General features: G+C 31.3%; 1 protein-coding gene across 1 annotated transcript; it reads right to left on the bottom strand.

Moving 5' to 3' along the window:
• Positions 1–440: 440 nt before the first annotated feature.
• Positions 441–23,052, bottom strand: LOC142357162 (zona pellucida sperm-binding protein 1-like). Its single transcript, XM_075408841.1, has 7 exons — positions 22,855–23,052; positions 19,651–19,761; positions 11,539–11,698; positions 8,352–8,516; positions 7,982–8,151; positions 7,550–7,699; positions 441–765 (listed from the first exon to the last, which is right to left on the bottom strand). The coding sequence occupies exons 1-7, from the start codon at positions 23,036–23,038 to the stop codon at positions 569–571; spliced, it is 1,137 nt and encodes a 378-aa protein (XP_075264956.1). The 5' UTR covers positions 23,039–23,052; the 3' UTR covers positions 441–568.
• Positions 23,053–24,872: the final 1,820 nt, after the last annotated feature.

Raw genomic sequence — 24,872 nt, 5'->3', positions numbered from 1 at the left:
ATTAAAGACTTGATTCCATAAGCTAAAGTTTAATCCAGGTTGAAGAGTTAACAATTGCAGCAAATACCAGATCAGGGTGATTAATTGCGTGGACAGACAATTGCATATTAAAAACTGTAGATTTCGTCTTGGTGAACAAATTCGTGAAAAATGATACTGAACATACTCAAAGGAACAGATAGCCTTTGTTTTAAGGCAAAGTCATTATCTAATACCACAAACAGCTGTTTTTAACTAGCCATTGAAGATATACTCCTCAATAAAGAAACAAGGTAACAAATAGAACGAGTTTTTAACCAGACTCAATGAAACTCTCAAAAAAAAGGCTATCTTTTCCTTTGAGTATGTTCAGTTTCATTTTGTTCACCGTTTTTATTGAAGTACGAATTTGTTCACCGTTTTATTGAAGAACCATAATGGAAAACAAATTCGGGCTGATATATTCTAAATTATTTCTGTCGACAATTTCTCCGCATAGTACCATTAATATTAAGTCTAGAAATGATTTTTTAAGAAAAATTTACACAATTAGTTTCATTGAATTCAAAAAGGTTATTTAATCTCACAATTAATCTATTGAACAATTAGGATCATCTTCCGAAAGAATGAGTTCCTGGTACCGTCCACCTGCCTGCAACAGCTGCTGTCTCTTGACCAGATATATAACAATTAATGTTACCATGGTAACCAGAGCTGCCAGGGTGAACAGAGCAGCTAGGGTCACAGTCATAGGGGAGTACTGGTTCAGTGGACCCGGTCGTAGAGCTAAAAAGAAAAATGGTCGATCAATTAAGTTTTTGAGCGCTATCAAAATATATCCATCCTATCATGAGAGAGGAGACTCATGATTGTTCGATTTTTTCCGTATTTTTTTTTCATCAAGTTTTGCATTTTTTTCTCACTTAATTCAGCCTTTTTGTCAGCATGCAGCTCACATATTTTGCTTCAAAATTGATATCCACCAAATCAGAAAAGTATCATTAATTTTTCCGGGAATCGAGAAGAAATTCGAAGGATTAGATGAGCCCATGTTTCGAGCTCGAATTATGAAAAGACCATGCTCCACCAAAAAGAGGTTGTACGAAAGGACCATGCTCTATTGACATAGTTAAAGAAAAAGCTTTAACTCTACTTTAGTTGGAACCAGGATTCTGCTGCTGTGATAAAAAAGGAGCTGATTGTTCTAAAATGCAAATATCTAAGTTTTTAAAATCGAAAATACTGAAAAAATGATTGTAATCTGATGGCTATGAAATTTTTGAGAAATGTTGTACTGCCTAATTTGATCCCAACAACCCAATTTGGAATATCAATTGAACTTTAAAAAGAATAAGATTAACCAATATTTTTTCGAAATTTTGAAAGAAATTTTAGTTTTCGAATGTTTTTGGATCGAATAGTGTTTTTAATTGATTCCTGGAACCCCAAGTGATTGTGGAATTTTTATTGCGTAAGATCTGACAAATTTCTGACAAAACCATCTTGCTAATAGCCTGTAAGGGGATGCATCTTCTTATCAGATCTGATAAGAGGTTTATCTGATCTTATACGATAAAAATTCCTCTTATAAGATCTTACACGATAAAAATTCCTCATATAAGATCTTAAACGATAAAAAATCTTCTTATAAGATCTTACACGATAAAAATTCTTCTTATAAGATCTTACACGATAAAAATTCCTCTTATAAGATCTTACACGATAAAAATTCCTCTTATAAGATCTTATACGATAAAAATTTCCTCTTATTTAAATTCCTGAAGTATGGTATATTCTTCATATTGAAGACAATTCAGAGTTGCTCTCAAGCAGTAGCCGAAAAAATACAGCAAGCAACACTTAAGTGTCAAAGCAACAAAGATAAAAAAATCTTATAATGTCTTGTAAGACTTATAAGATATTCTAAAAAAATTTATTGAGTGGCAGGGGTTTTCTCCGAAGCGGTGATTATCAAAGTAGGCTGAAAAACTTTTTTCAAAGACCGAAAGTATCTTGGACTGCTAAATTTAGCCATAGTACCCAGTTAAGACTCACATTAAAACTGCCGCCAAAACAGAATCAACAAGCATTTTTTGTTTCATAATTGGTTAGCTGACCGATTCTTTTTTTTACTTTCATAGGACCTTGACTACGTTATACGATTATATTGAAAAAATTGAAACATGTCATATCAGATCTTACACGATGAAAATTCCGTCTTATCAGACCTTACACGATAAAGTTCTGGTAAGGGGAATGTTTATCTTATAAGATGTCTTATAAGATCTTACACGATAAAAATTCCTCATATAAGATCTTAAACGATAAAAAATCTTCTTATAAGATCTTACACGATAAAAATTCTTCTTATAAGATCTTACACGATAAAAATTCCTCTTATAAGATCTTACACGATAAAAATTCCTCTCATAAGATCTTACACGAAAAAAATTTCCTCTTTTTTAAATTCCTGAAGTATGGTATATTCTTCATATTGAAGACAATTCAGAGTTGCTCTCAAGCAGTAGCCGAAAAGCTACAGCATGCAACACTTAAGTGTCAAAGCAACAAAGATAAAAAAATCTTATAATGTCTTGTAAGACTTATAAGATATTCTAAAAAAATTTATTGAGTGGCAGGGGTTTTCTCCGAAGCGGTGATTATCAAAGTAGGCTGAAAATTTTTTTTCAAAGACCGAAAGTATCTTGGACTGCTAAGTTTAGCCATAGTACCCAGTTAAGACTCACATTAAAACTGCCGCCAAAACAGAATCAACAAGCATTTTTTGTTTCATAATTGGTTAGCTGACCGATTCTTTTTTTTTTTACTTTCATAGGACCTTGACTACGTTATACGATTATATTGAAAAAATTAAAACATGTCATATCAGATCTTACACGATGAAAATTCCGTCTTATCAGACCTTACACGATAAAATTCTGGTAAGGGGAATATTTATCTTATAAGATGTCTTATAAGATCTTACACGATAAAAATTCCTCATATAAGATCCTAAACGATAAAAAATCTTCTTATAAGATCTTACACGATAAAAATTCTTCTTATAAGATCTTACACGATAAAAATTCCTCTTATAAGATCTTACACGATAAAAATTCCTCTTATAAGATCTTACACGAAAAAAATTTCCTCTTATTTAAATTCCTGAAGTATGGTATATTCTTCATATTGAAGACAATTCAGAGTTGCTATCAAGCAGTAGCCGAAAAGCTACAGCATGCAACACTTAAGTGTCAAAGCAACAAAGATAAAAAAATCTTATAATGTCTTGTAAGACTTATAAGATATTCTAAAAAAATTTATTGAGTGGCAGGGGTTTTCTCCGAAGCGGTGATTATCAAAGTAGGCTGAAAATTTTTTTTTTCAAAGACCGAAAGTATCTTGGACTGCTAAGATTAGCCATAGTACCCAGTTAAGACTCACATTAAAACTGCCGCCAAAACAGAATCAACAAGCATTTTTTGTTTCATAATTGGTTAGCTGACCGATTCTTTTTTTTACTTTCATAGGACCTTGACTACGTTATACGATTATATTGAAAAAATTAAAACATGTCGTATCAGCTCTTACACGATGAAAATTCCGTCTTATCAGACCTTACACGATAAAGTTCTGGTAAGGGGAATGTTTATCTTATAAGATGTCTTATAAGATCTTACACGATAAAAATTCCTCATATAAGATCTTAAACGATAAAAAATCTTCTTATAAGATCTTACACGATAAAAATTCTTCTTATAAGATCTTACACGATAAAAATTCCTCTTATAAGATCTTACACGATAAAAATTCCTCTCATAAGATCTTACACGAAAAAAATTTCCTCTTTTTTAAATTCCTGAAGTATGGTATATTCTTCATATTGAAGACAATTCAGAGTTGCTCTCAAGCAGTAGCCGAAAAGCTACAGCATGCAACACTTAAGTGTCAAAGCAACAAAGATAAAAAATCTTATAATGTCTTGTAAGACTTATAAGATATTCTAAAAAAATTTATTGAGTGGCAGGGGTTTTCTCCGAAGCGGTGATTATCAAAGTAGGCTGAAAATTTTTTTTCAAAGACCGAAAGTATCTTGGACTGCTAAGTTTAGCCATAGTACCCAGTTAAGACTCACATTAAAACTGCCGCCAAAACAGAATCAACAAGCATTTTTTGTTTCATAATTGGTTAGCTGACCGATTCTTTTTTTTTTACTTTCATAGGACCTTGACTACGTTATACGATTATATTGAAAAAATTAAAACATGTCATATCAGATCTTACACGATGAAAATTCCGTCTTATCAGACCTTACACGATAAAATTCTGGTAAGGGGAATATTTATCTTATAAGATGTCTTATAAGATCTTACACGATAAAAATTCCTCATATAAGATCCTAAACGATAAAAAATCTTCTTATAAGATCTTACACGATAAAAATTCTTCTTATAAGATCTTACACGATAAAAATTCCTCTTATAAGATCTTACACGATAAAAATTCCTCTTATAAGATCTTACACGAAAAAAATTTCCTCTTATTTAAATTCCTGAAGTATGGTATATTCTTCATATTGAAGACAATTCAGAGTTGCTCTCAAGCAGTAGCCGAAAAGCTACAGCATGCAACACTTAAGTGTCAAAGCAACAAAGATAAAAAAATCTTATAATGTCTTGTAAGACTTATAAGATATTCTAAAAAAATTTATTGAGTGGCAGGAGTTTTCTCCGAAGCGGTGATTATCAAAGTAGGCTGAAAATTTTTTTTTCAAAGACCGAAAGTATCTTGGACTGCTAAGATTAGCCATAGTACCCAGTTAAGACTCACATTAAAACTGCCGCCAAAACAGAATCAACAAGCATTTTTTGTTTCATAATTGGTTAGCTGACCGATTCTTTTTTTTTACTTTAAAAGGACCTTGACTACGTTATACGATTATATTGAAAAAATTAAAACACGTCATATCAGATCCTACACGATGAAAATTCCGTCTTATCAGACCTTACACGATAAAATTCTGGTAAGGGGAATGTTTATCTTATAAGATGTCTTATAAGATCTTACACGATAAAAATTCCTCATATAAGATCTTAAACGATAAAAAATCTTCTTATAAGATCTTACACGATAAAAATTCTTCTTATAAGATCTTACACGATATAAATTCCTCTTATAAGATCTTACACGATAAAAATTCCTCTTATAAGATCTTACACGATAAAAATTTCTTTTTATTTAAATTCCTGAAGTATGGTATATTCTTCATATTGAAGACAATTCAGAGTTGCTCTCAAGCAGTAGCCGAAAAGCTACAGCATGCAACACTTAAGTGTCAAAGCAACAAAGATAAAAAAATCTTATAATGTCTTGTAAGACTTATAAGATATTCTAAAAAAATTTTTTGAGTGGCAGGGGTTTTCTCCGAAGCGGTGATTATCAAAGTAGGCTGAAAATTTTTTTTCAAAGACCGAAAGGATCTTGGACTGCTAAGTTTAGCCATAGTACCCAGTTAAGACTCACATTAAAACTGCCGCCAAAACAGAATCAACAAGCATTTTTTGTTTCATAATTGGTTAGCTGACCGATTCTTTTTTTTTACTGTAATAGGACCTTGACTACGTTATACGATTATATTGAAACAATTAAAACATGTCATATCAGATCTTACACGATGAAAATTCCGTCTTATCAGACCTTACACGATAAAATGCTGGTAAGGGGAATGTATATCTTATAAGATGTCTTATCAGATCTTACACGATAAAAATTCTGATAAGAGGAATGTTTATCTTATAAGATGTCTTATCAGATCTTACACGATAAAAATTCCTCTTGCCAGAATTTTTATCGTGTAAGATCTGATAAGAGGAATTTTTATCGTGTAAGATCTGATAAGAACTTACACGATAAAAATTCTTAGTCAGCATCTTATCAGATCTTACACGATAAAAATTCCACAATCACTGGGGACTAAACTTGCTTTAAGATTGTTTAGGGCGACAAAAAAAAATCAAAATTGGCGTATTCATATTGAACAACCTTCAATTGAAAAGGAGTTGGCAAATGAAAGTTCTAAGATCATTCATTTTGCAATTGGGGTTTTCTGATCACTGAAACACTTTTTTTCGGTTCTGTTGTTGTGAAAACTGTTCCAGAATGCCAATATCAAAAAAATACCTAAAACTCACTTCAGTTTTATATAGAATAGCGCCTGCTGTTGACAATTGTTCAAGAAATAGAAACGAGAGCTGGCTCATGTATGTTTTTGTTTCAAATGATAATATTTTTGCATTTAAACAATTTAAACCTTTTGAAATTTCAATTCCTGGTCGAGGTCAAATGTTAATACGCAAAACAAACCAAAAAATAGGTAGATCTATAGGTACATAAACAGGTAATTTGCTCAGCACTTATTTGAAAGGTCAGAATAGTGATCATAGAGAACAAAAAATTATCCAAAAACAAAATATCTATAAACTCCCACCCCCATACATGGCTATCTATATAAATGATAATTTGCAACTTTTTATTGGTAAAGGTCTTACTAGTTTGCGTAAAGATGTTATGAAGGAGGAGACTGCTGGTAGGCATCCCAGGTTTAGGCCTCGACTTATGAAAAGACCAAGCTCGACCAAAAATTAGTATGAAAAGACCATGCTGAACTCAGACAGCGCATAAAAAGGATTTAGCTGTTCCTAATCTTTCAGCTGGACTTTGGCTCGACCAAAATTTTTGATGCTACACTTTAGTTCGACCCAAATATGGTGCTCGACTTTACCTCGACCTAAAATGTTCACGCTGGACCCAAAAAAATTACATTTGCACTGAAAATTGGCTTTTGTTTATAACGTAGTCAACAGGTTTTACCGTTCAATTTTTTCATTGTTTCTCATATTTTCCCGAAAAATGAACTGTGCTAACACAAATCTTTTTTGAAAAAATGAATTTTAGAACCAAATGAACTAAATCATAACACAATAAACTGATTGCTGATGAGATGTCGATTTTTAGATCTTTGTTAACTAGTTGAATTCAACCGAACAAATTCTCTATACTGGTTAATCGCGAAAACTAATTTATCTTAAGAATTCAATATTTCGTAATACTTTTTGACAAAATTCCATCTGTTTTTCGAAGGTGGATTGCCTGTTGCAACGCTAGTTTGGTGTTGCTTGTAGGTGTGACACATATACAAAGAGATTTATAGAAAAGTAAACTGTTGTTAATCCCACAAGATGCGGTCCTCGACTCATGAAAAGACCATGCTCGACCTATAAAAAGACCATGCTCGACCTTAATTTGCTATGAAAAGACCTTATCTGGTCCATGAAAAGACTTTACATCGACTTTAGTTAGGAGCTGGACTGTGTATTTCTAGTCAATATTGGACCCCCTACTCAAATTATAAAGTTTTTTCATAAGTCGAGGTCTAAACCTGGGATAATACAAACTAAAATCAGCTGAGGAACACGAATCAGTTATGCTAAGACCGGAAAAATCTTGTTCAACCGGTCGAAAATGACATTGCTCAAATTTTGCAGGTCTTTCTATTTTTGTCACCACTTACCCCGAGAACTCTCAGTGTCTCTCTTGACAACCAAGATGGGCTCTGCAGTACTCACGACAGTCTCCCTCCTCACAACAGACTTGGAAGATCCAGACATCCCCTTCACTTGTCGACGCACACGCCGATTATCAATTCCACCATTCGTACATGCTGTAAATGTGAATTACATGAAATTTCAGAAGCTTATCTATCTTCCCTAATGCGAGGATTCGAAAAAAGTTACCAGGGGTAACTTCATCGGTTTTTGGAATTGAGGTAAGAGAAATAAAACAAAGGAGCGTGTCTTTCTCATCATAGCCCACAACTAAATTAAAGTCCTCTAATAGGGTATACTAACCGAAATACGTTCTCTGGCCACTAAGCGTGGGGGAGGGGTTGGGTTGGAGCGATATATTGGGAAAAACACTGGAGCTGCATTAGGAAAAATCATACATGGAATTGCGCAAACTTGGGCTTCTGTTATTGGACAGGCGAGAACTTCGCAGTGAACAAACACTTGGTTCTCAATGTTGTTGGCCCACGCAAATGTGTTAAACTTGAATCTTTCCTCTCCGGAGACTGAACCATTTAGTCGATCCCAAGTGCTGCCATCCACTGGACATCTGCAAATAATTGTAAACATCTTTACTCAAGTTTAGGGTTGTCTTGAAAAGATATGATTGCAAGCATCTAATGTTCAAAGAATAAGCCCTCAAATAAATCTTTTTGTAGAACTAATTTTTTAGACTTTGTAGGTTTTGTTGGGCCTTTTTTGGACAACATTATCTTGTAGTTTTATTTAACATACCAGTTATATACATACCTTTCAAATTCGAGTGTATATTTGGTAGCGTCTTCTGGATCGGATGTCGGTGTGGCCCAACAGCGTTCAGTGATGACGACATATAGACTACGATCTGCTTCATCAGTCAACACCACCCGCATGTCAACTTCTTCATTGAGGGCTAGGGTAGGCACCTGTCCAGCACTGAAATAGATGCAGTCTTATATACGAATTTCTTCAGCAAAATGTTTCTCAATGTTTTTAAACTGGTCAAAAAATTGCAACAGATATGTTGGTCTGAAAATTTCCGCCGAAAAACCTACTAATAATTTCACGAACATAATTTTAACAGTATATAATGTTTTACCTTTTCTGAATCGTATAAAATTTGAAGTAAAAGTTTTAGAATTGAGAATGACCGCTTCGCCTAGAATTAGTGTTTTGTTTTCCTCCTAAATCTCTCATTTATATATATATATATATATATATATATATATATATATATATATATATCGGAACCCAAATATTTCTAGAGTTTTATGTTGTAAGATCTCACTTCTTTCTTAGATCCTGCACGATATGAGTCTAGAAAGATGTTTTAGGAACTAAAAAGAACTTGTAAGACTCAGAGTTTTTAATGATTTTTAGAGTCTTCTAAGATCAAAGCGCAAATGCGAATCGTAAGGTTCCTTATAATAAAGCAAGTGAACATACACTTAAATTTTTCATGAAAACTACAGAAGCTTTTAGACAAAAAGCTTCTGTAGTTCAAAAAGCTTCTTTAACAAACTAACGCGGTGTCATGAACCAAAATGGGAAAAATTGATTGAAAATCGTACACACTTTTTCTAAATACTTAGAATTAGTATGCTGTTTACCTCTTAAATCTCTCTCCCTCTCTCTCTCATATATATATATATATATATATATATTTATATATATATATATATATATATATATATTTATACTTTTATATATATATATATATATATATATATATATATATAAATATATGTATGCATATGTAAATATATACATACATATATATATATATATATATATATATATATATTTATATATATATATATATGTGTATATATATATATATATATATATATATATTATATATATTTTTATATATATATATATATATATGAATATACATATATATATATATATATATATATATATATATATAAATATATAGATATATACGTGTGTGTGTGTGTGTTTGTGTGTGTGTGTGTGTGTGTGTGTGTGTGTGTGTTTATATATATTAAACGCTGGACTTTTTTTACCATTTAGAGTGTTGCAAACTGCCAACTCTTAGCAGCACAGAGAAAACGATAACAGTGCAGGATTACAGATCAGTTTGCTTCGTGGGCTAAAAAAAATTTGTCGATTTTATCGGAAGTGAAACCAATAGTATATATCTTTTGTTGATGGTAGAAAAGGCGCTCATGGAAATGTTGATTATGAACCCTAAAATTTCTCGAGTTTTATGTTATAACATTTCATTTCTTTCTTTGATCCTACACAGTAGGAGTCTTCAAAGATTTTTTAGGACCCAAAACGAACTTGTAGGACTCACACTCTTCATTGCCTCCAATGCAATTCAGCTACAGAAGCCTTCAGATAGCAAGAAAAAACGTTTGAAACTGAAAAAACATTGACTTAGAACTTGTCAAAATTCAAAACTGGTCAAGACAGAAAAACTTTACAAGTTCGGACCAAAATATGAACGCCCTCCGATATCAGGAAGCGAAAAGCTTAGGAACCCGATATTATGACACACGGTTAGCGTAAGTTCTAAGCTATCACAGACCCAACGACCGTTCTGACATCAAACTCACAAGTGTGGCTATTAGCACTTATATGGTGGAAAAATGGCATTTTTTGACATTTTGTCATTTATTGTTATATTACTTTAATTGGTTTTTTATGACGCTATAGGTGTCCATCAACGGTCAAATACCGAAATTTGAAGCATTTAGAAGTACGTACTAACCATTCGTGCTTTTGTCAATAAAAGCAAATAGTGCAGCATTACAAACCTCAGCACGAGATTGAACATAGATCATCACTAAGGATTTTCTTAACTTCAATCAAAATTAAAGTTACAGTCCTTTAATACGTCCGAGCGACTAATGGTTTCGACGAGATTATTAGTCAATCGAACCCTGTGAAGAACCAGGCCGGTGAAAAGCTCTAGAATGAGGCTGTTATATATTGGTTCCGCTGAGATTCTTGAGCAGCCGCAACAGTCTTTAATAACTTTTTATCTTATTACATCGAAGCGCAAATAAGAGTCATAATGTTGCCTATAATGTAGGCAAGTAAACACATTTTTCCGTTTACCATGAAAACTACGGAAGCTTTTTAGCAAGGAATCAGCTAATTCGGTGTCATAAATTACACAAAATAGAAAAAAATGATTAAAAATCATGCACTTGATCATTCAATGTCTTGAAATACATTGATTTGTTTAACTGTAGCTCAATTCATAAAAAACTGCCATTCTTCACAATAATGCAGAACTTTTGACAAACTGTTCCATCTATGAAACATTGAATGAAAAAATAATACGAAAAGTATTTGACTGTGAGGAGAAAAACTAGAATGACTTTTTTCATGAAATTTGTGACAATTATATTTTAGACTCGGATTGTTTTGCTCACTTTTTTGGTAGTTATTCTATTTTTCCTGACCGTTTGACAATTAATTATAATTGACTGCAACTTGTAAATTTTAAAGAAAGAATAATTTTTTGGAAAAGAAGCTTTCAAGTGGCACTTTGCACAAGCTTCTGGCCCTTTGGTGCTCGCACGATATGCATTATTGATGATTGTATCTTTTGTATTTTGCAAACAATTTTGAAATTTTTATTATTAATTTTTGTACGATTCCATTTGAGGCACCAAATGGTTGTTAAATACCATTTAACTACCATTTTCTACTTTTCAAATCTCTCAAATCTCTCCTATGTAAAAGCTTCTTTTCAAATCTCTCAACGAAAACTTTTTCAAATTAAAGTCAAATAAGTTTTTATAAGTTTTTAAGATAATAATTTATCTCTACAGAAAATTAAACAGCCCGTTTAAGTTGCTTACTTGGGCGATAATGTTCTTTTTTTTATCGCTGATAATGTTTTTTCGTAAAATGTAAACAAAATACAAAAAAACAGCGCAAAACAAAGTCAAATTTGATGAAAAAGTTATCTCCTAACGTGTAGTAGTTAGAAAATGAGCTGTCAGTAGCAATCTGGAATGTGTAAGTGAAGTTGTTGGTTCCAAATCTGACCAGAGCATCCTCAGCCCTAGTGCCAAAAGATGATCGCACATGGGATGTCGCGTTGTAGTAACAGAACGCTGTCGCTTCCCACTGACCTGTATCGGAACAAAAAAAAACATTGCCCTATATGTTTGCAGACCCCCCGCCCCCGCAGTTGAGGAGGAATGAGGTGAAAGTGCAAAAGTTATTGTTGACCTAGGTTGAAATTTCCTTGATTTCATACAAGGATCATAGTTCTGCTCATATATGAACTATTATTATTACTAAGAGTCATATAATAGTATGACTTCTACGAATTGTGTATGATGGGTGCGGGGAGGGCAATTAACTTACTTTAATAACCTTACTTTCTTCGAGCAGAACGTGCTGAGAAAAGTGCTGAAAATGTGCAGTCTGAAATCAGCTGAAAACTTGATCATGGGCAGTTGAATCTCTGAAACACGTCGTCCATAATTTATGGTTTTCCACCTTTGCAATAAGACGGCAATCAATTGCAGAGGCGACGACGACATATCGTTTTATCCAAATTATTATCGGAACAAACTCAAGCGTTTAGTTTTTTTCAGACAGGCGAACCCAACGACAACAAGGATTGTTTTTTTTGGGGGGGGGGAGAAGCTGGGTGGGCCAGCGCTTTCCGACTTGCTCGAAATGTAAAGTATGTGTGTGTGTGTGTGTTTGTGTGTGTATGTGTTTGTGTGTGTGCGTGTGTGTGTGTGTGTGTGTGGGGGGGGGGGTTAGGGCATTTGATTATACTCCTTTTCTGTTTCAAGCGTTATTTGAAGCATTTACTTAACAGTATACTTGAACATTGCTAAAGCTTTTGATACGATAAATTTTAATATTGTTGTTCAAAAGCTCGCTCGTTTTGGATTTGATGAAAAGTTTTTGAATTTTTTTCCTTCATATCTAGTTAATCGACAGCATAGAGTAAAATTTGCACACAATTACTCGACTTTCTCAAAAATCTCAAACGGGGGTCCCCAGGGATCAATGTTTGCTGTGTTTTTGTTCTCCGTGTACATAAATGACCTACCTGATCAGTTATTAATAAAACTTTTCTTTATGCCGATGATACGAAAATAATAGGACAGATTTCAGAACGTGAAGATCTTCAGTTTGATATAAATAGTGCTATCGAATGGTCTGGTTCAACCAAACTAAATTTCAACTTTGACAATTTCAGCATTCTCGAGTTCTCATACAAAAACACAAATGATTCGTCCACAAAGTTGTTTGCAAAAGGCATTGCCATCAATTGGTGAAAACATTGGTGTAAACATATATATTCTCTGCTGTCTTTTATGCGTCAATTGTCTGGAACCCGGGACCACAGTATCTTCAACGCTTAGAAAGATTGCAAAGATCATGTTTAAAATGGATGAATTGCCGTTCAGTTTTGGGTGACAAAGAATACGTTGAGAGCCCAATTCGAAATCGCCTGTTGTCAGTCAGTTATTTTCTAGTTTTTAACGACCTAGTTCTGCTTAACAAGATTTTAGTGGGCTTAACTTCTTTGAATGCCTCAGACCACTGGTCAATAACTTTTGGCTGTACAAAGACCAGGTCAAGTGAAAAATTTTTTATTGAAGCAAGAAAAACATTTCGGAAACGTTTCGAAGATAATTACTGTAAAAAAGTGGCCCGATTCAATAATTCTTTGTCTCAAGTTAACAGTTTTTCTTTGTCTCAAGTTAACAGTTTTTAAACATTCGCCACACAAAAATCCATGTCAGTTTCGAAGAAAAGTGAAGAGATTTTTGGAAGTGGAGGCAGTGAAAAGATTCAAATATATAAGTTACCGTTCAGGATGGAAAGCTTTTGAGAAATTTTAATTACTGAAACTTGATTTCTCCCCTAATCTGGGGACTACCAAGGTGGTTTTCACGATGTTTGTTTGAATTCATTGTTATTATTATTATTATTATTATTATTATTATTCTTATTATTATTATTGTTATTATTATTATTATTATTATTATTGCCTCACAATTTTTGACATTAAATCTTCCCAACATTTAGTTCTTTTTTTGACACTTTGGTGAAAATTTGGATCTTTTCCGTTAGCAACTCCCCCACAACCCGTACAAAGAAAAATTAATGTGTAAAAACATGGCAAAAGCTTTTGGGATGCAAATAATATGCATCCACTAAGCCGGGGGACAACAATAGTATCGATTCCACGGTTTTGTTTTTCGCATTTTATATTGAATGACAAAAATGGTATAGATTTGACGGTTTTGTCTAGCATTTTATATTGAATCAATAATTCTTTTTATAAATTCGCAAAGTTTGATGGATACTTTATATACTCCTTAGCTTTTCAATTGGGTGTACAAAAATAGATCCATAGCATTCACTGTTGTCACAATATCTTATTCAATTTATAACCCCAGAGATTTTGGAGGTTATTAAAATCCATGTGTCACATCTTTATTGTTAGGAATATCTTTATTCTTTTCCTCTCTTCTTTGGTGCGTTTGTATGGTATAGTAAAGTTTTCAAGCAGGATTAATTCATTCCGATTATCAACTCCCTATTATTTCTTTTTAACTAATTTCAATTTTTTCTAACAAATACTGAATTCATTTTTGCTCTTTCTAATTTGTTGTATTATTCTGGAATAGTTACCAGGAAACTGTATATTTTAGATGAATTGCAAGCAAAAATCTTGATGCAACCCTACATGATAGCGCTACTCGTAACATACGTTTTTTCTAAAAGAAATAGAACTGTTGGAGTACGGTGGGATTCTCTTTATTTATATTAAAGTAATATTTTTCTTAAAATGTTTAAGTACAGCTTTATTGCACCTTCGTGCTAATAATTTGGTAGCAGTATCACCCGGACAAAACAATTGAACTATTTTGCTATTAACAGTTTTTCTAACTATCCGCCAAACAAAAATCCATGTCAGTTTCGAAGAGAAGTGAAGAGCTTTTTGGAAGGGGAGGCAGTGAAAAGATTCAAGTATAAAAGTTACCGTTCAGGATGGGAAGTTTTCGAGAAATTTTAAATACTGAAACTTGATTTCTCCCCTAATCTGGGGACTACCAATCTGGTTTTAACCGTGTTTGCTTGAGTTCAATGTTATTATTATTATTATTATTATTATTATTATTTTTATTATTATTATTATTATTATTATTATTATTAGTATTATTATTATTTTTATTATTATTATTATTATTATTATTATTATTATTATTATTATTATTATTATTATTGTTATTATTATTATTATTATTGCCTCCAATTTTCCGAAATTAAAATTTCCTTACATTTAGTTAACTTTTGGGTGTGTCGATTGCAAATAAAGTTTTTCTTTTGTGGAGTTAACCTAAAAAAAAGAACATTGAACAAAAAAAAGATATAATTTTTGAGCGCTGAAGGTACGCTTTGATCAGATTTTCTTACGTACAAAGACTGCTTGGGAAGATAAAAAACTGAGTGATTTTTGATTACGTTTAACTGGATCGTTTGACAGCTCTAAATGTAAAACGTATTGCATACGACCTGGTGTGACAGTTATGATTTTTTAAACTAATTCTGAATCCATTTTTGCTCTTTCTCATTTGTTGTAAGATTCTGGAAGAGTTGCCAGGAAATTGTATATTTTAGATGAACTACACGCAAAAATCTTGATGCAACCCTACATGATAGCGCTACTCGTAACCTACGTTTTTTCTGAAAGTAATAGATTTGTTGGAGTACGGTGGGATTCTCTTTTTTTAATTTTCAATTAATACATTTCTTAAAATGTTTAAGTACAGCTTTATTGCACCTTCGTGATAAAAATTTAGTAGCAGTAATACCCGGAAAAAACAATTGAACAATTTCGCTATTGAAAAGATTACGAAAACCTTTCTCTACTGCAAAGTTTTGTTCAATTCTTTTAAGTGTGTTTTTTTATAAAACTTAATCTCAAATGAATTTCTTATATCATTTGCTGTGACTGTATACCATATGTTGGTGTTTTGAAATGTGCAAAATATACGCAAGATCGTACTCAGAAACCACACTCATCCTTTTGTGACAATTTGGATTTTTTCCGTTAGCACCCCCCACCCCGTACAAAGAAAAATTAATGTGTAAAAACATGGCAAATGCGTTTGGGGGTGCGAATAATATGCATCCACTAAGCTGGGGGACAAAAATGGTATCGATTCGACGGTTTTGTTTTTCGCATTTTATATTGATCGATTCATTTTTTTTATAAATTCGCAAAATTTGTTGGAAACTTTATATACTCCTTAGATTTTCAATTTGGTGGACGAAAATAGATCCATAGCAATCACTATTGTCACAATATCTTGTTCAATTTATATCCCCGGAGATTTTGGAAGTTATTAAAATCCATGTGTCACATCTTTATTGTTAGTGATATTGTTATTCTTTTTCTCTTTTCTTTGGTGCGTTTGTAGGGTATTGTAAAATGTTCAAGCAAGATTAATTCATTCCAATTATCAACTCCCTATTATTTCTTTTTAACTAATTTCAATTTTTTCTAACAAATACTGAATTCAATTTTGCTCTTTCTAATTTGTTGTATTATTCTGGAATAGTTACCAGGAAACTGTATATTTTAGATGAATTGCAAGCAAAAATCTTGATGCAACCCTACATGATAGCGCTACTCGTAGCATACGATTTTTCTGAAAGTAATAGATTTATTGGAGTACGGTGGGATTCTCTTTTTTTAATTTTCAAGTAATACATTTCTTAAAATGTTTAAGTATAGCTTTATTGCACCTTCGTGCTAAAAATTTAGTAGCAGTAATACCCGGAAAAAACAATTGAACAATTTCGCTATTCAAAAGATCATGAAAACTTTTCTCTACTGCAAAATTTTGTTCAATTCTTTTAAGTGTGTTTTTTTTGTAAAACTTAATCTCAAATGAATTTCTTATATCATTTGCTGTGTATACCATTTGTTTGTGCTTTGAGATGTTCAAATTATAAGCAAGATCGTACTCAGATACCACACTCATCCTTTTGTGACAATTTGGATCTTTTCTGTTAGCACCCCCACCCCGTTCAAAGAAAAATTAATGTGCAAAAACATGGCAAATGCGTTTGGGGTGCAAATAATATGCATCCACTAAGCTGGGGGACAAAAATGGTACCGATTCCACGGTTTTGTTTTTCGCATTTTATATTGAATCAATTCATTTTTTTTATATATTCGCAAAGTTTGATGGATACTTTATATACTCCTTAGATTTTCAATTGGGTGGACGAAAATAGATCCATAGCAATCTCTGTTGTCACAATATCTTGTTCAATTTAAATCCCCGGTTATTTTGGAAGTTATTAAAATCCATGTGTCACATCTTCATTGTTAGTGATATTGTTATTCTTTTTCTCTTTTCCTTGGTGCGTTTGTAGGGTATTGTAAAGTGTTCAAGCAAGATTAATTCATTCCAATTATCAACTCCCTATTATTTCTTTTTAACTAATTTCAATTTTTTCTAACAAATACTGAATTCATTTTTGCTCTTTCTAATTTGTTGTATTATTCTGGAATAGTTACCAGGAAACTGTATATTTTAGATGAATTGCAAGCAAAAATCTTGATGCAACCCTACATGATAGCGCTACTCGTAGCATACGTTTTTTCTGAAAGTAATAGATTTATTGGAGTACGGTGGGATTCTCTTTTTTTAATTTTCAAGTAATACATTTCTTAAAATGTTTAAGTATAGCTTTATTGCACCTTCGTGCTAAAAATTTAGTAGCAGTAAAACCCGGAAAAAACAATTGAACAATTTCGCTATTCAAAAGATCATGAAAACTTTTCTCTGCTGCAAAATTTTGTTCAATTCTTTTAAGTGTGTTTTTTTGTAAAACTTAATCTCAAATGAATTTCTTATATCATTTGCTGTGTATACCATTTGTTTGTGTTTTGAGATGTTCAAATTATAAGCAAGATCGTACTCAGATACCACACTCATCCTTTTGTGACAATTTGGATCTTTTCTGTTAGCACCCCCACCCCGTACAAAGAAAAATTAATGTGCAAAAACATGGCAAATGCGTTTGGGGTGCAAATAATATGCATCCACTAAGCTGGGGGACAAAAATGGTACCGATTCCACGGTTTTGTTTTTCGCATTTTATATTGAATCAATTCATTTTTTTTATATATATTCGCAAAGTTTGATGGATACTTTATATACTCCTTAGATTTTCAATTGGGTGGACGAAAATAGATCCATAGCAATCTCTGTTGTCACAATATCTTGTTCAATTTAAATCCCCGGATATTTTGGAAGTTATTAAAATCCATGTGTCACATCTTCATTGTTAGTGATATTGTTATTCTTTTTCTCTTTTCCTTGGTGCGTTTGTAGGGTATTGTAAAGTGTTCAAGCAAGATTAATTCATTCCGATTATCAACTCCCTATTATTTCTTTTTAACTATTTCTGAATTCATTTTTGCTTTTTCTAATTATTTGTAGGATTCGGGAATAGTTGCCAGGAAATTGTATATTTTAGATGAATTGCACGCAAAAAACTTGATGCAACCCTACATAATAATGCTACTCGAAACATACGTTTTTTCTGAAAGTAAAAGAATTGATGGAGTACGCTGGGATTCTCTTTTTTATTTCCAAGTAATATTTTTCTTAAAATGTTTAAGTACAGCTTTATTGCACCTTCGCGCTAATAATTTGGTAGCAGTAACACCCGGAAAAAACAACTGAACAATTTCGCTATTCAAAAGATCACGAAAAAGTTTCGTTACCGCAAATTTTTGTTCATTTCTTTTAGGTGTGTTTTTTTTTTGTAAAACTTAATCTCAAATGAATTTCGTATATCATTTGCTGTGACTGTATACCTTATGTTGGTGTTTTGAGATGTTCAAAATATACGCAAGATCGTACTCAGATGCTATACTGATCCTTTTGTGACAATTTGGATCTTTTCCGTTAGCATCCCCCGTACAAAGAAAAATTAATGTGTAAAAACATGGCAAAAGCTTTTGGGATGCAAATAATATGCATCCACTGAGCTGGGGGACAAAAATGGTATTGATTTGACGGTTTTGTCTTTCGCATTATATATTGAATCAATTCAAATTTTTTTTATAAATTTGCAAAGTTTGATGGATACTTTATATACTCCTTAGCTTTTCAATTGGGTGTACAAAAATAGATCCATAGCAATCACTGTTGTCACAATATCTTGTTCAATTTTTATCCCCGGAGGTTTTGGAGGTTGTTAAAATCCATGTGTCACATCTCTATTGTTAGGGATATCTTTTCTTTTTCTCTTTTCTTTGGTGCTTTTGTAGGGTATAGTAAAGTGTTCAAGCAGGATTAATTCATTCCGATTATCAACTCCCTATTAGTTCCAAATAATTTTCAATGTTCTTATTTTTCACAACATATTTTTTTCACTGCGCCAAATTTAATCTAAGATTTGACTCCATTTCTTCTGCTTAGTCCTCGCAGTGAGCGTAATGACATTATGACTCGGTGATCTTTGATATGAGTTTAATATCATGTATTAATGGAAGCTTCGTGAAACTTCGTTTAAGCCATTAGTTAGTTAAATGTTTCAAATTTACACCTTTGTTTTTGAGAAAAAGTTTTGTTACCTAATTTTCCGTTTTATTGTAAATGTTATCAATTGAATTTTAATTGACTTGAATCATGATTACTCTCATATATACCAGTTGAAACTATAGATCATTGAAGATATTTGTCAATTGAGTATACAGTTTTTTAGGTCTTACTTTTCGACGAGCAAGGCTGCGTAACAGTGTAATTCACTTCACTAAGTTCTTACATCAGCGGCAACAAAAACCAGCCAATGCCATAGCGGTATGGCATCTGATTTTGCAATGTCCAGACCACTTTCCAATTGTTTTTTTTTTCAGAAAACTATATGTGTTGCTGCAAAAATAATCATCAACACTATGTTTTGTGAGTTTGTTCTTTTTATACTTCATTTCAGGCAAAAAAGAGATTATCAAAGAATCTCAAATTCCTACACCATGTTTATAAGGTTAATGGAAGCAAGGGGGTGAGAGAATAATTACCTGTGCGTGTGATTTGGGCATCTCCTTCTAATCCCCCTCCAGCACTTCCAGAAACATCTCCCTCTCTCGTGATCACTTGGTAGTACACAACACTGTGGTTAAAGTCAGATGCTACAACAATTTTCAAATGTTAAACACTATTACCTATTAGTAAAGGGTGATTCATTTTTACACAAGTGTATTAAAGTTCGAATTAGAGGCGAAACATCGGCCTGAAAACACTTCTTGTCAGTAACATATAATATACAATGAAAACACAGTCGAAAGATTGCCTAAAATAGCAAACGTTGACGCGCTTGGTGCACATCGGGATTGAAACAGAAAAAGAAAAAAAAACAAAGACAAATAGACCGAATTTTTTCTGTTTCTTTTTCAGTGTCGAAGAGTGTTCTAATTTGGCGCGCAGTTTCAGTTAGATTCTAAAACTTTACATAATTCAAGTTCTAATCTGATAGCTAATATTATACCAATGTCAGCAAGCAAACACTCTAATGAGCTTTGATAACCTAATTCAAAATGAGTTAATAATTGGGCTTTATGGGATCATCCCGTCTCTTTTGATTTTGCTCTTTTGACTTTTACAGTAATCACCACATTGCATAATTCAAGGCATGAAATAATTTAAAATTCATTCAATTGAAACAATGAGTGAAGTAAATCTGAATTTAAACGTGAAAATCGTGAACTATGTAAAACGAAACACGTTATCAAAAGGTAGAGCGAATTAAAAAAATACAGTAGGACAAGTCCTGAAATGAAATCCAAAGAAATGATTTAGCTTTGACCTGACAAAAAATAAGCCATATTATATGTCCAGTGAAAGAACACAATTAGTTGGACACCATTGAGATTAGGCAATTTTACCAAATGAACAAAAAAAATAAGCAACACTAAAACTTCAGATATATTTTTCTAACATAGAGTCAAAATCAAAGAACGACTTCTAAGAACTCTTGCCACTAGTTAAATTCCCTTGTTTCTAATTATCAACCGATGAAACCTCTTTTTAATGATATTAAGTGATAAGACCACAATAAGTTCAATAAATACTTGCAAAACTGTAAAAATCAATATTAGTTTTTTTTTTCAAAAAAGGGGAAGTGTATAAGTCACAGAAAGCAATAGTTGAGAATTGGAACAATTTTGAACAAAAAGAAATTTTTTTCAGAAATTAAAGAAAACGGTCAAATCTTATACAAAGATAAAGGACAATAAAATTAACAACAAAAACTCGCAAAACTCAAAAATTTTATAATATTTTTTGAAAAGAATTGATTTCAAAGTCATAGAATTCATCAGCGTTGAACAAAAACAAATTAATCGACTCAAATAACCTCTATTAGCAACCAATTAGGCCTGTTATTTTTGAAAATAAACGATAAGACAACAAAAATTACAAAAGTAGAACAAAAACTCAAAAAAAAAATGAGAAAAAGGAGTTTCAAAGTCTGAAGACTAATAAGCTATTACCTTGGACCACCAAAATGAATGTTTTGAGCCTCATTATCAACCAAAGAACACCTGTTGTTGATAATACTAAGTGATAAGACAACAGAAATAATTTTTGAAAGTGATGAAAACCAAATAATATTTAATGTTTCTTGACAAAAAAAGGATCAGATCATAAGAAGTTTCAGCTGCCCTTCATGAATTCTGGCAATTTCAACTCTGAGACAAAGTTCTGAAAACAGAAGTCAAAATAACGCTCGTGAAAAAAAAAATCTCCCTCTCGAAAACCGAAAATTTGTTTAAGCACCAATTTCTGACTCCACTTTAAAGGTAGATTGAAAAAAAATCATGCCTTCACTCTACATTATTTGTCGCCAAAAATCAGCACTCTAATTTGACTTCTCACTGATAAAGCCAAAAACAGCATGAATATACCTTAAAAAAAGACAGCACATCAATACAATCCAAATCCTTTGGATTGTAAAAAAAGGAAATCGCCCAAATAATAGCAGTTGAGAGGCTGACGGCGGCTATTAATAAACATGCAATATAAAATGCAATATAAAGTTTCTTCTTTTGGTGCTACTGAAACCAAAGCAGGTGTTTTCAGATGTCAAGGAACGTACGTTATTTTAACAGCTCCCTTGAAAGTTGCTGAAAGCAGTGGTGCCTAAACTTTCACAATTCATTTGCGTGACACGCAGTTGTTATGGGTTGAAGATAATCTTAATACCCGGGTCGAGGTTTTCGGGTGAATTTTTTTGAAGAAATCCGGTGAATGCGGTGAAAAAAAATAATTCACCGCATTTCGCCGTATTTCATTGCAATTCTTACAAAAATTCACCACGAAATTCACCGCAAAGTTCACCGCATTTCTTACAAAAATTCACCACAACGCCTTTTGCTGTAAATTACTGTAAGAAATGCGGTAAAAGCGGTGAATGCAGTGAAAAAAAATAATTCACCGCATTTCACCGCATTTCTTACAAAAAAAACTGCATAATTCACCGCATTTCTTACAAAAGTTCACCGCATTTGCTTTCCAACGTTTACTGAATCTGAATTAAATTCACAAGAAATAGCATAGAAGTAAGTGACAGGTGTTCACCGCGATTCACAGCAAAAAGATGTAAGAAATACGCAGTGAAAATTATTTTTTTCAATGCATTTCTTGCGAAAATGCACTGCCAAACCTCGACCCGGGTAGATAAGTCTTTGATCTCACAAGTTTCAGTAGCGTCACATTTTTAAATGTTACTTTTCAAAGTGTCACATTTTGCTAATGGCTTTTCAAAGTATTTTAAGTCAGATAAGGTTGTGTGGATTCGAAATTCATCGGGATCGGGAGGGGGGGGGGGGGCATTATCAAGGAAATTTATGACCGACGGCTTGATTAATTCAAACTGACTAAATGGAAATGCTTTAGGGCACTCTTTGGCTTGACAATCAGTGATAAAAAAGACCCGTCTTTTGAGTTCAGCTGCTTAAGATTTTGAACTATCCGATTCATGGTGAAATGAAAAATACTAGTTGACTTGATAGTAGTAAAATCAAACCAAAAAGTAACACCGGCTTGGTTAAACAAAGCAATTACTGTGAAAAAATAGAGGAATTAAAGACATAAAATCTTTCATTATCTATTGCATTTCGAGCTTTAAAGAGCTCAACTGTTTTCACAATTTAAAAATTAAAAAGGGTAAAAAGTAATCAATCAATTTTTTTTGCAATTGGACGAGAAACTTGAAAAAAACTGACTTTCTTGATCTGGATGTCTTTGAAGGCGGCCGATATTGTCTATGTTGTTATAGACTGATTGAATTGTTCCACATCCAGTGTTGTTAGAATTTATGTCGTATTCGTATGTCCAGGCACTGTTCCGGATGTAAAAGTAATCCAGGTGTTCGTTCAACTTGCAACCGGTAGTCCTGCTTGCTGACATCAGGGTTGGCCAGTCTAAAAAACGAACAAAACTGATTTATCAAGAAAAACAACCTTTAATGAACAAAAAATTTTAGGATCTAACTTTAGGACCTGAACTGCAATTCGTACCTAAATCGGCACTGAATTAGAATGATTTTTTAAAGAGACTATTCAGTACTGATTCAGACTCTGTTCATGCCACCATTGGCTTTCATGCTCTCTGATTTTGGAAATAATAATAATAATAATAATAATAATAATAATAATAATAATAATAATAATAATAATAATAATAATAATAATAATATTAATAATAATAATAATAATAATAATAATAATAAAAATAATAATAATAATAATAATAATAATAATAATAATAATAATAATAATACTAATAATAATAATAATAGGAATAATAATAATAATAATAATAATATTAATAATAATAATAATAATAATAATAATAATAATAATAATATTAATAGTAATAATAATAATAATAATAATAATAATAATAATAATAATAATAATAATAATAATAATAATAATAATAAAATAATAATAATAATAATAATAATAATAATAATAATAATAATAATAATAATAATAATACTAATAATAATAATAATAATAATAATAATAATAATAATAATAATAATAATAATAATAATAATAATAATAATAATAATAATAATAATAATAATAATAATAATAATAATAATAATAATAATAATAATTATAATAATAATAATTGACATACAGAGACTACTGAGTAGTATCTAAACCAAGTGCTAAAAGTGTTAATTTATAAACTCTGATATACCATATGTTATATAACTAATGCATTGTACATATTCATATTCTCCAAGTGGAGTAAGGTTAATGCTTACTCTTGATCTATTGCTAATTCCCGGTGATCGTGTCTCCGGGGAGAATTGTATTATAGATGGATAAGAAATCTCTATTTTGAAGTCTGGGTAGTTGTGAACTACTATGCTCTTTAGGCTTATTGAGTTTCTTGATAAAAAGATTTCACGCGTAACACTTCAATTGTTTGGCCACGAACACAACCGTTTCTTAGCGTGTTTTATTTCGTTTGCGATAACTTTATCGCGTGATTCATTGTCACTATGCGTAACCTGTCTAGCAGGCGTTAAAGTGAACATCAACAACTCTGTCTCCGATTGGAGAATATGAATATGTACAATGCATTAGTTATATAACATATGGTATATCAGAGTTTATAAATTAATACTTTTAGCACTTGGTTTAGATACTGCTCAGTAGTCTCTGTATGTCAATAATAATAATAATAATAATAATAATAATAATAATAATAATAATAATAATAATAATAATAATAATAATAATAATAATAATAATAATAATAATAGTAATAATAATAATAATAATAATAATAATAATAATAATAATAATAATAATAATAATAATAATAATAATAATAATAATAATAATAATAATAATAATAATAATAATAATAATAATAATAATAATAATAATAATAATAATAATAATAATAATAATAATAATAATAATAATAATAATAATAATAATAATAATAATAATAATAATAATAATAATAATAATAATAATAATAATAATAATAATAATAATAATAATAATAATAATAATAATAATAATAATAATAATAATAATAATAATAATAATAATAATAATAATAATAATAATAATAATAATAATAATAATAATAATAATAATAATAATAATAATAATAATAATAATAATAAAAATAATAATAATAATAATAATAATAATAATAATAATAATAATAATAATAATAATAATAATAATAATAATAATAATAATAATAA

The sequence above is a fragment of the Convolutriloba macropyga genome, unplaced genomic scaffold (assembly GCF_964194025.1).
Source record: "Convolutriloba macropyga unplaced genomic scaffold, txConMacr16.3 SCAFFOLD_1226, whole genome shotgun sequence".
NCBI classification, from domain to species: Eukaryota; Metazoa; Xenacoelomorpha; order Acoela; family Convolutidae; genus Convolutriloba; species Convolutriloba macropyga.
The sequence above is the reverse complement of the archived record's forward strand: the minus strand, read 5'-3'. Positions and strand labels throughout refer to the sequence as shown.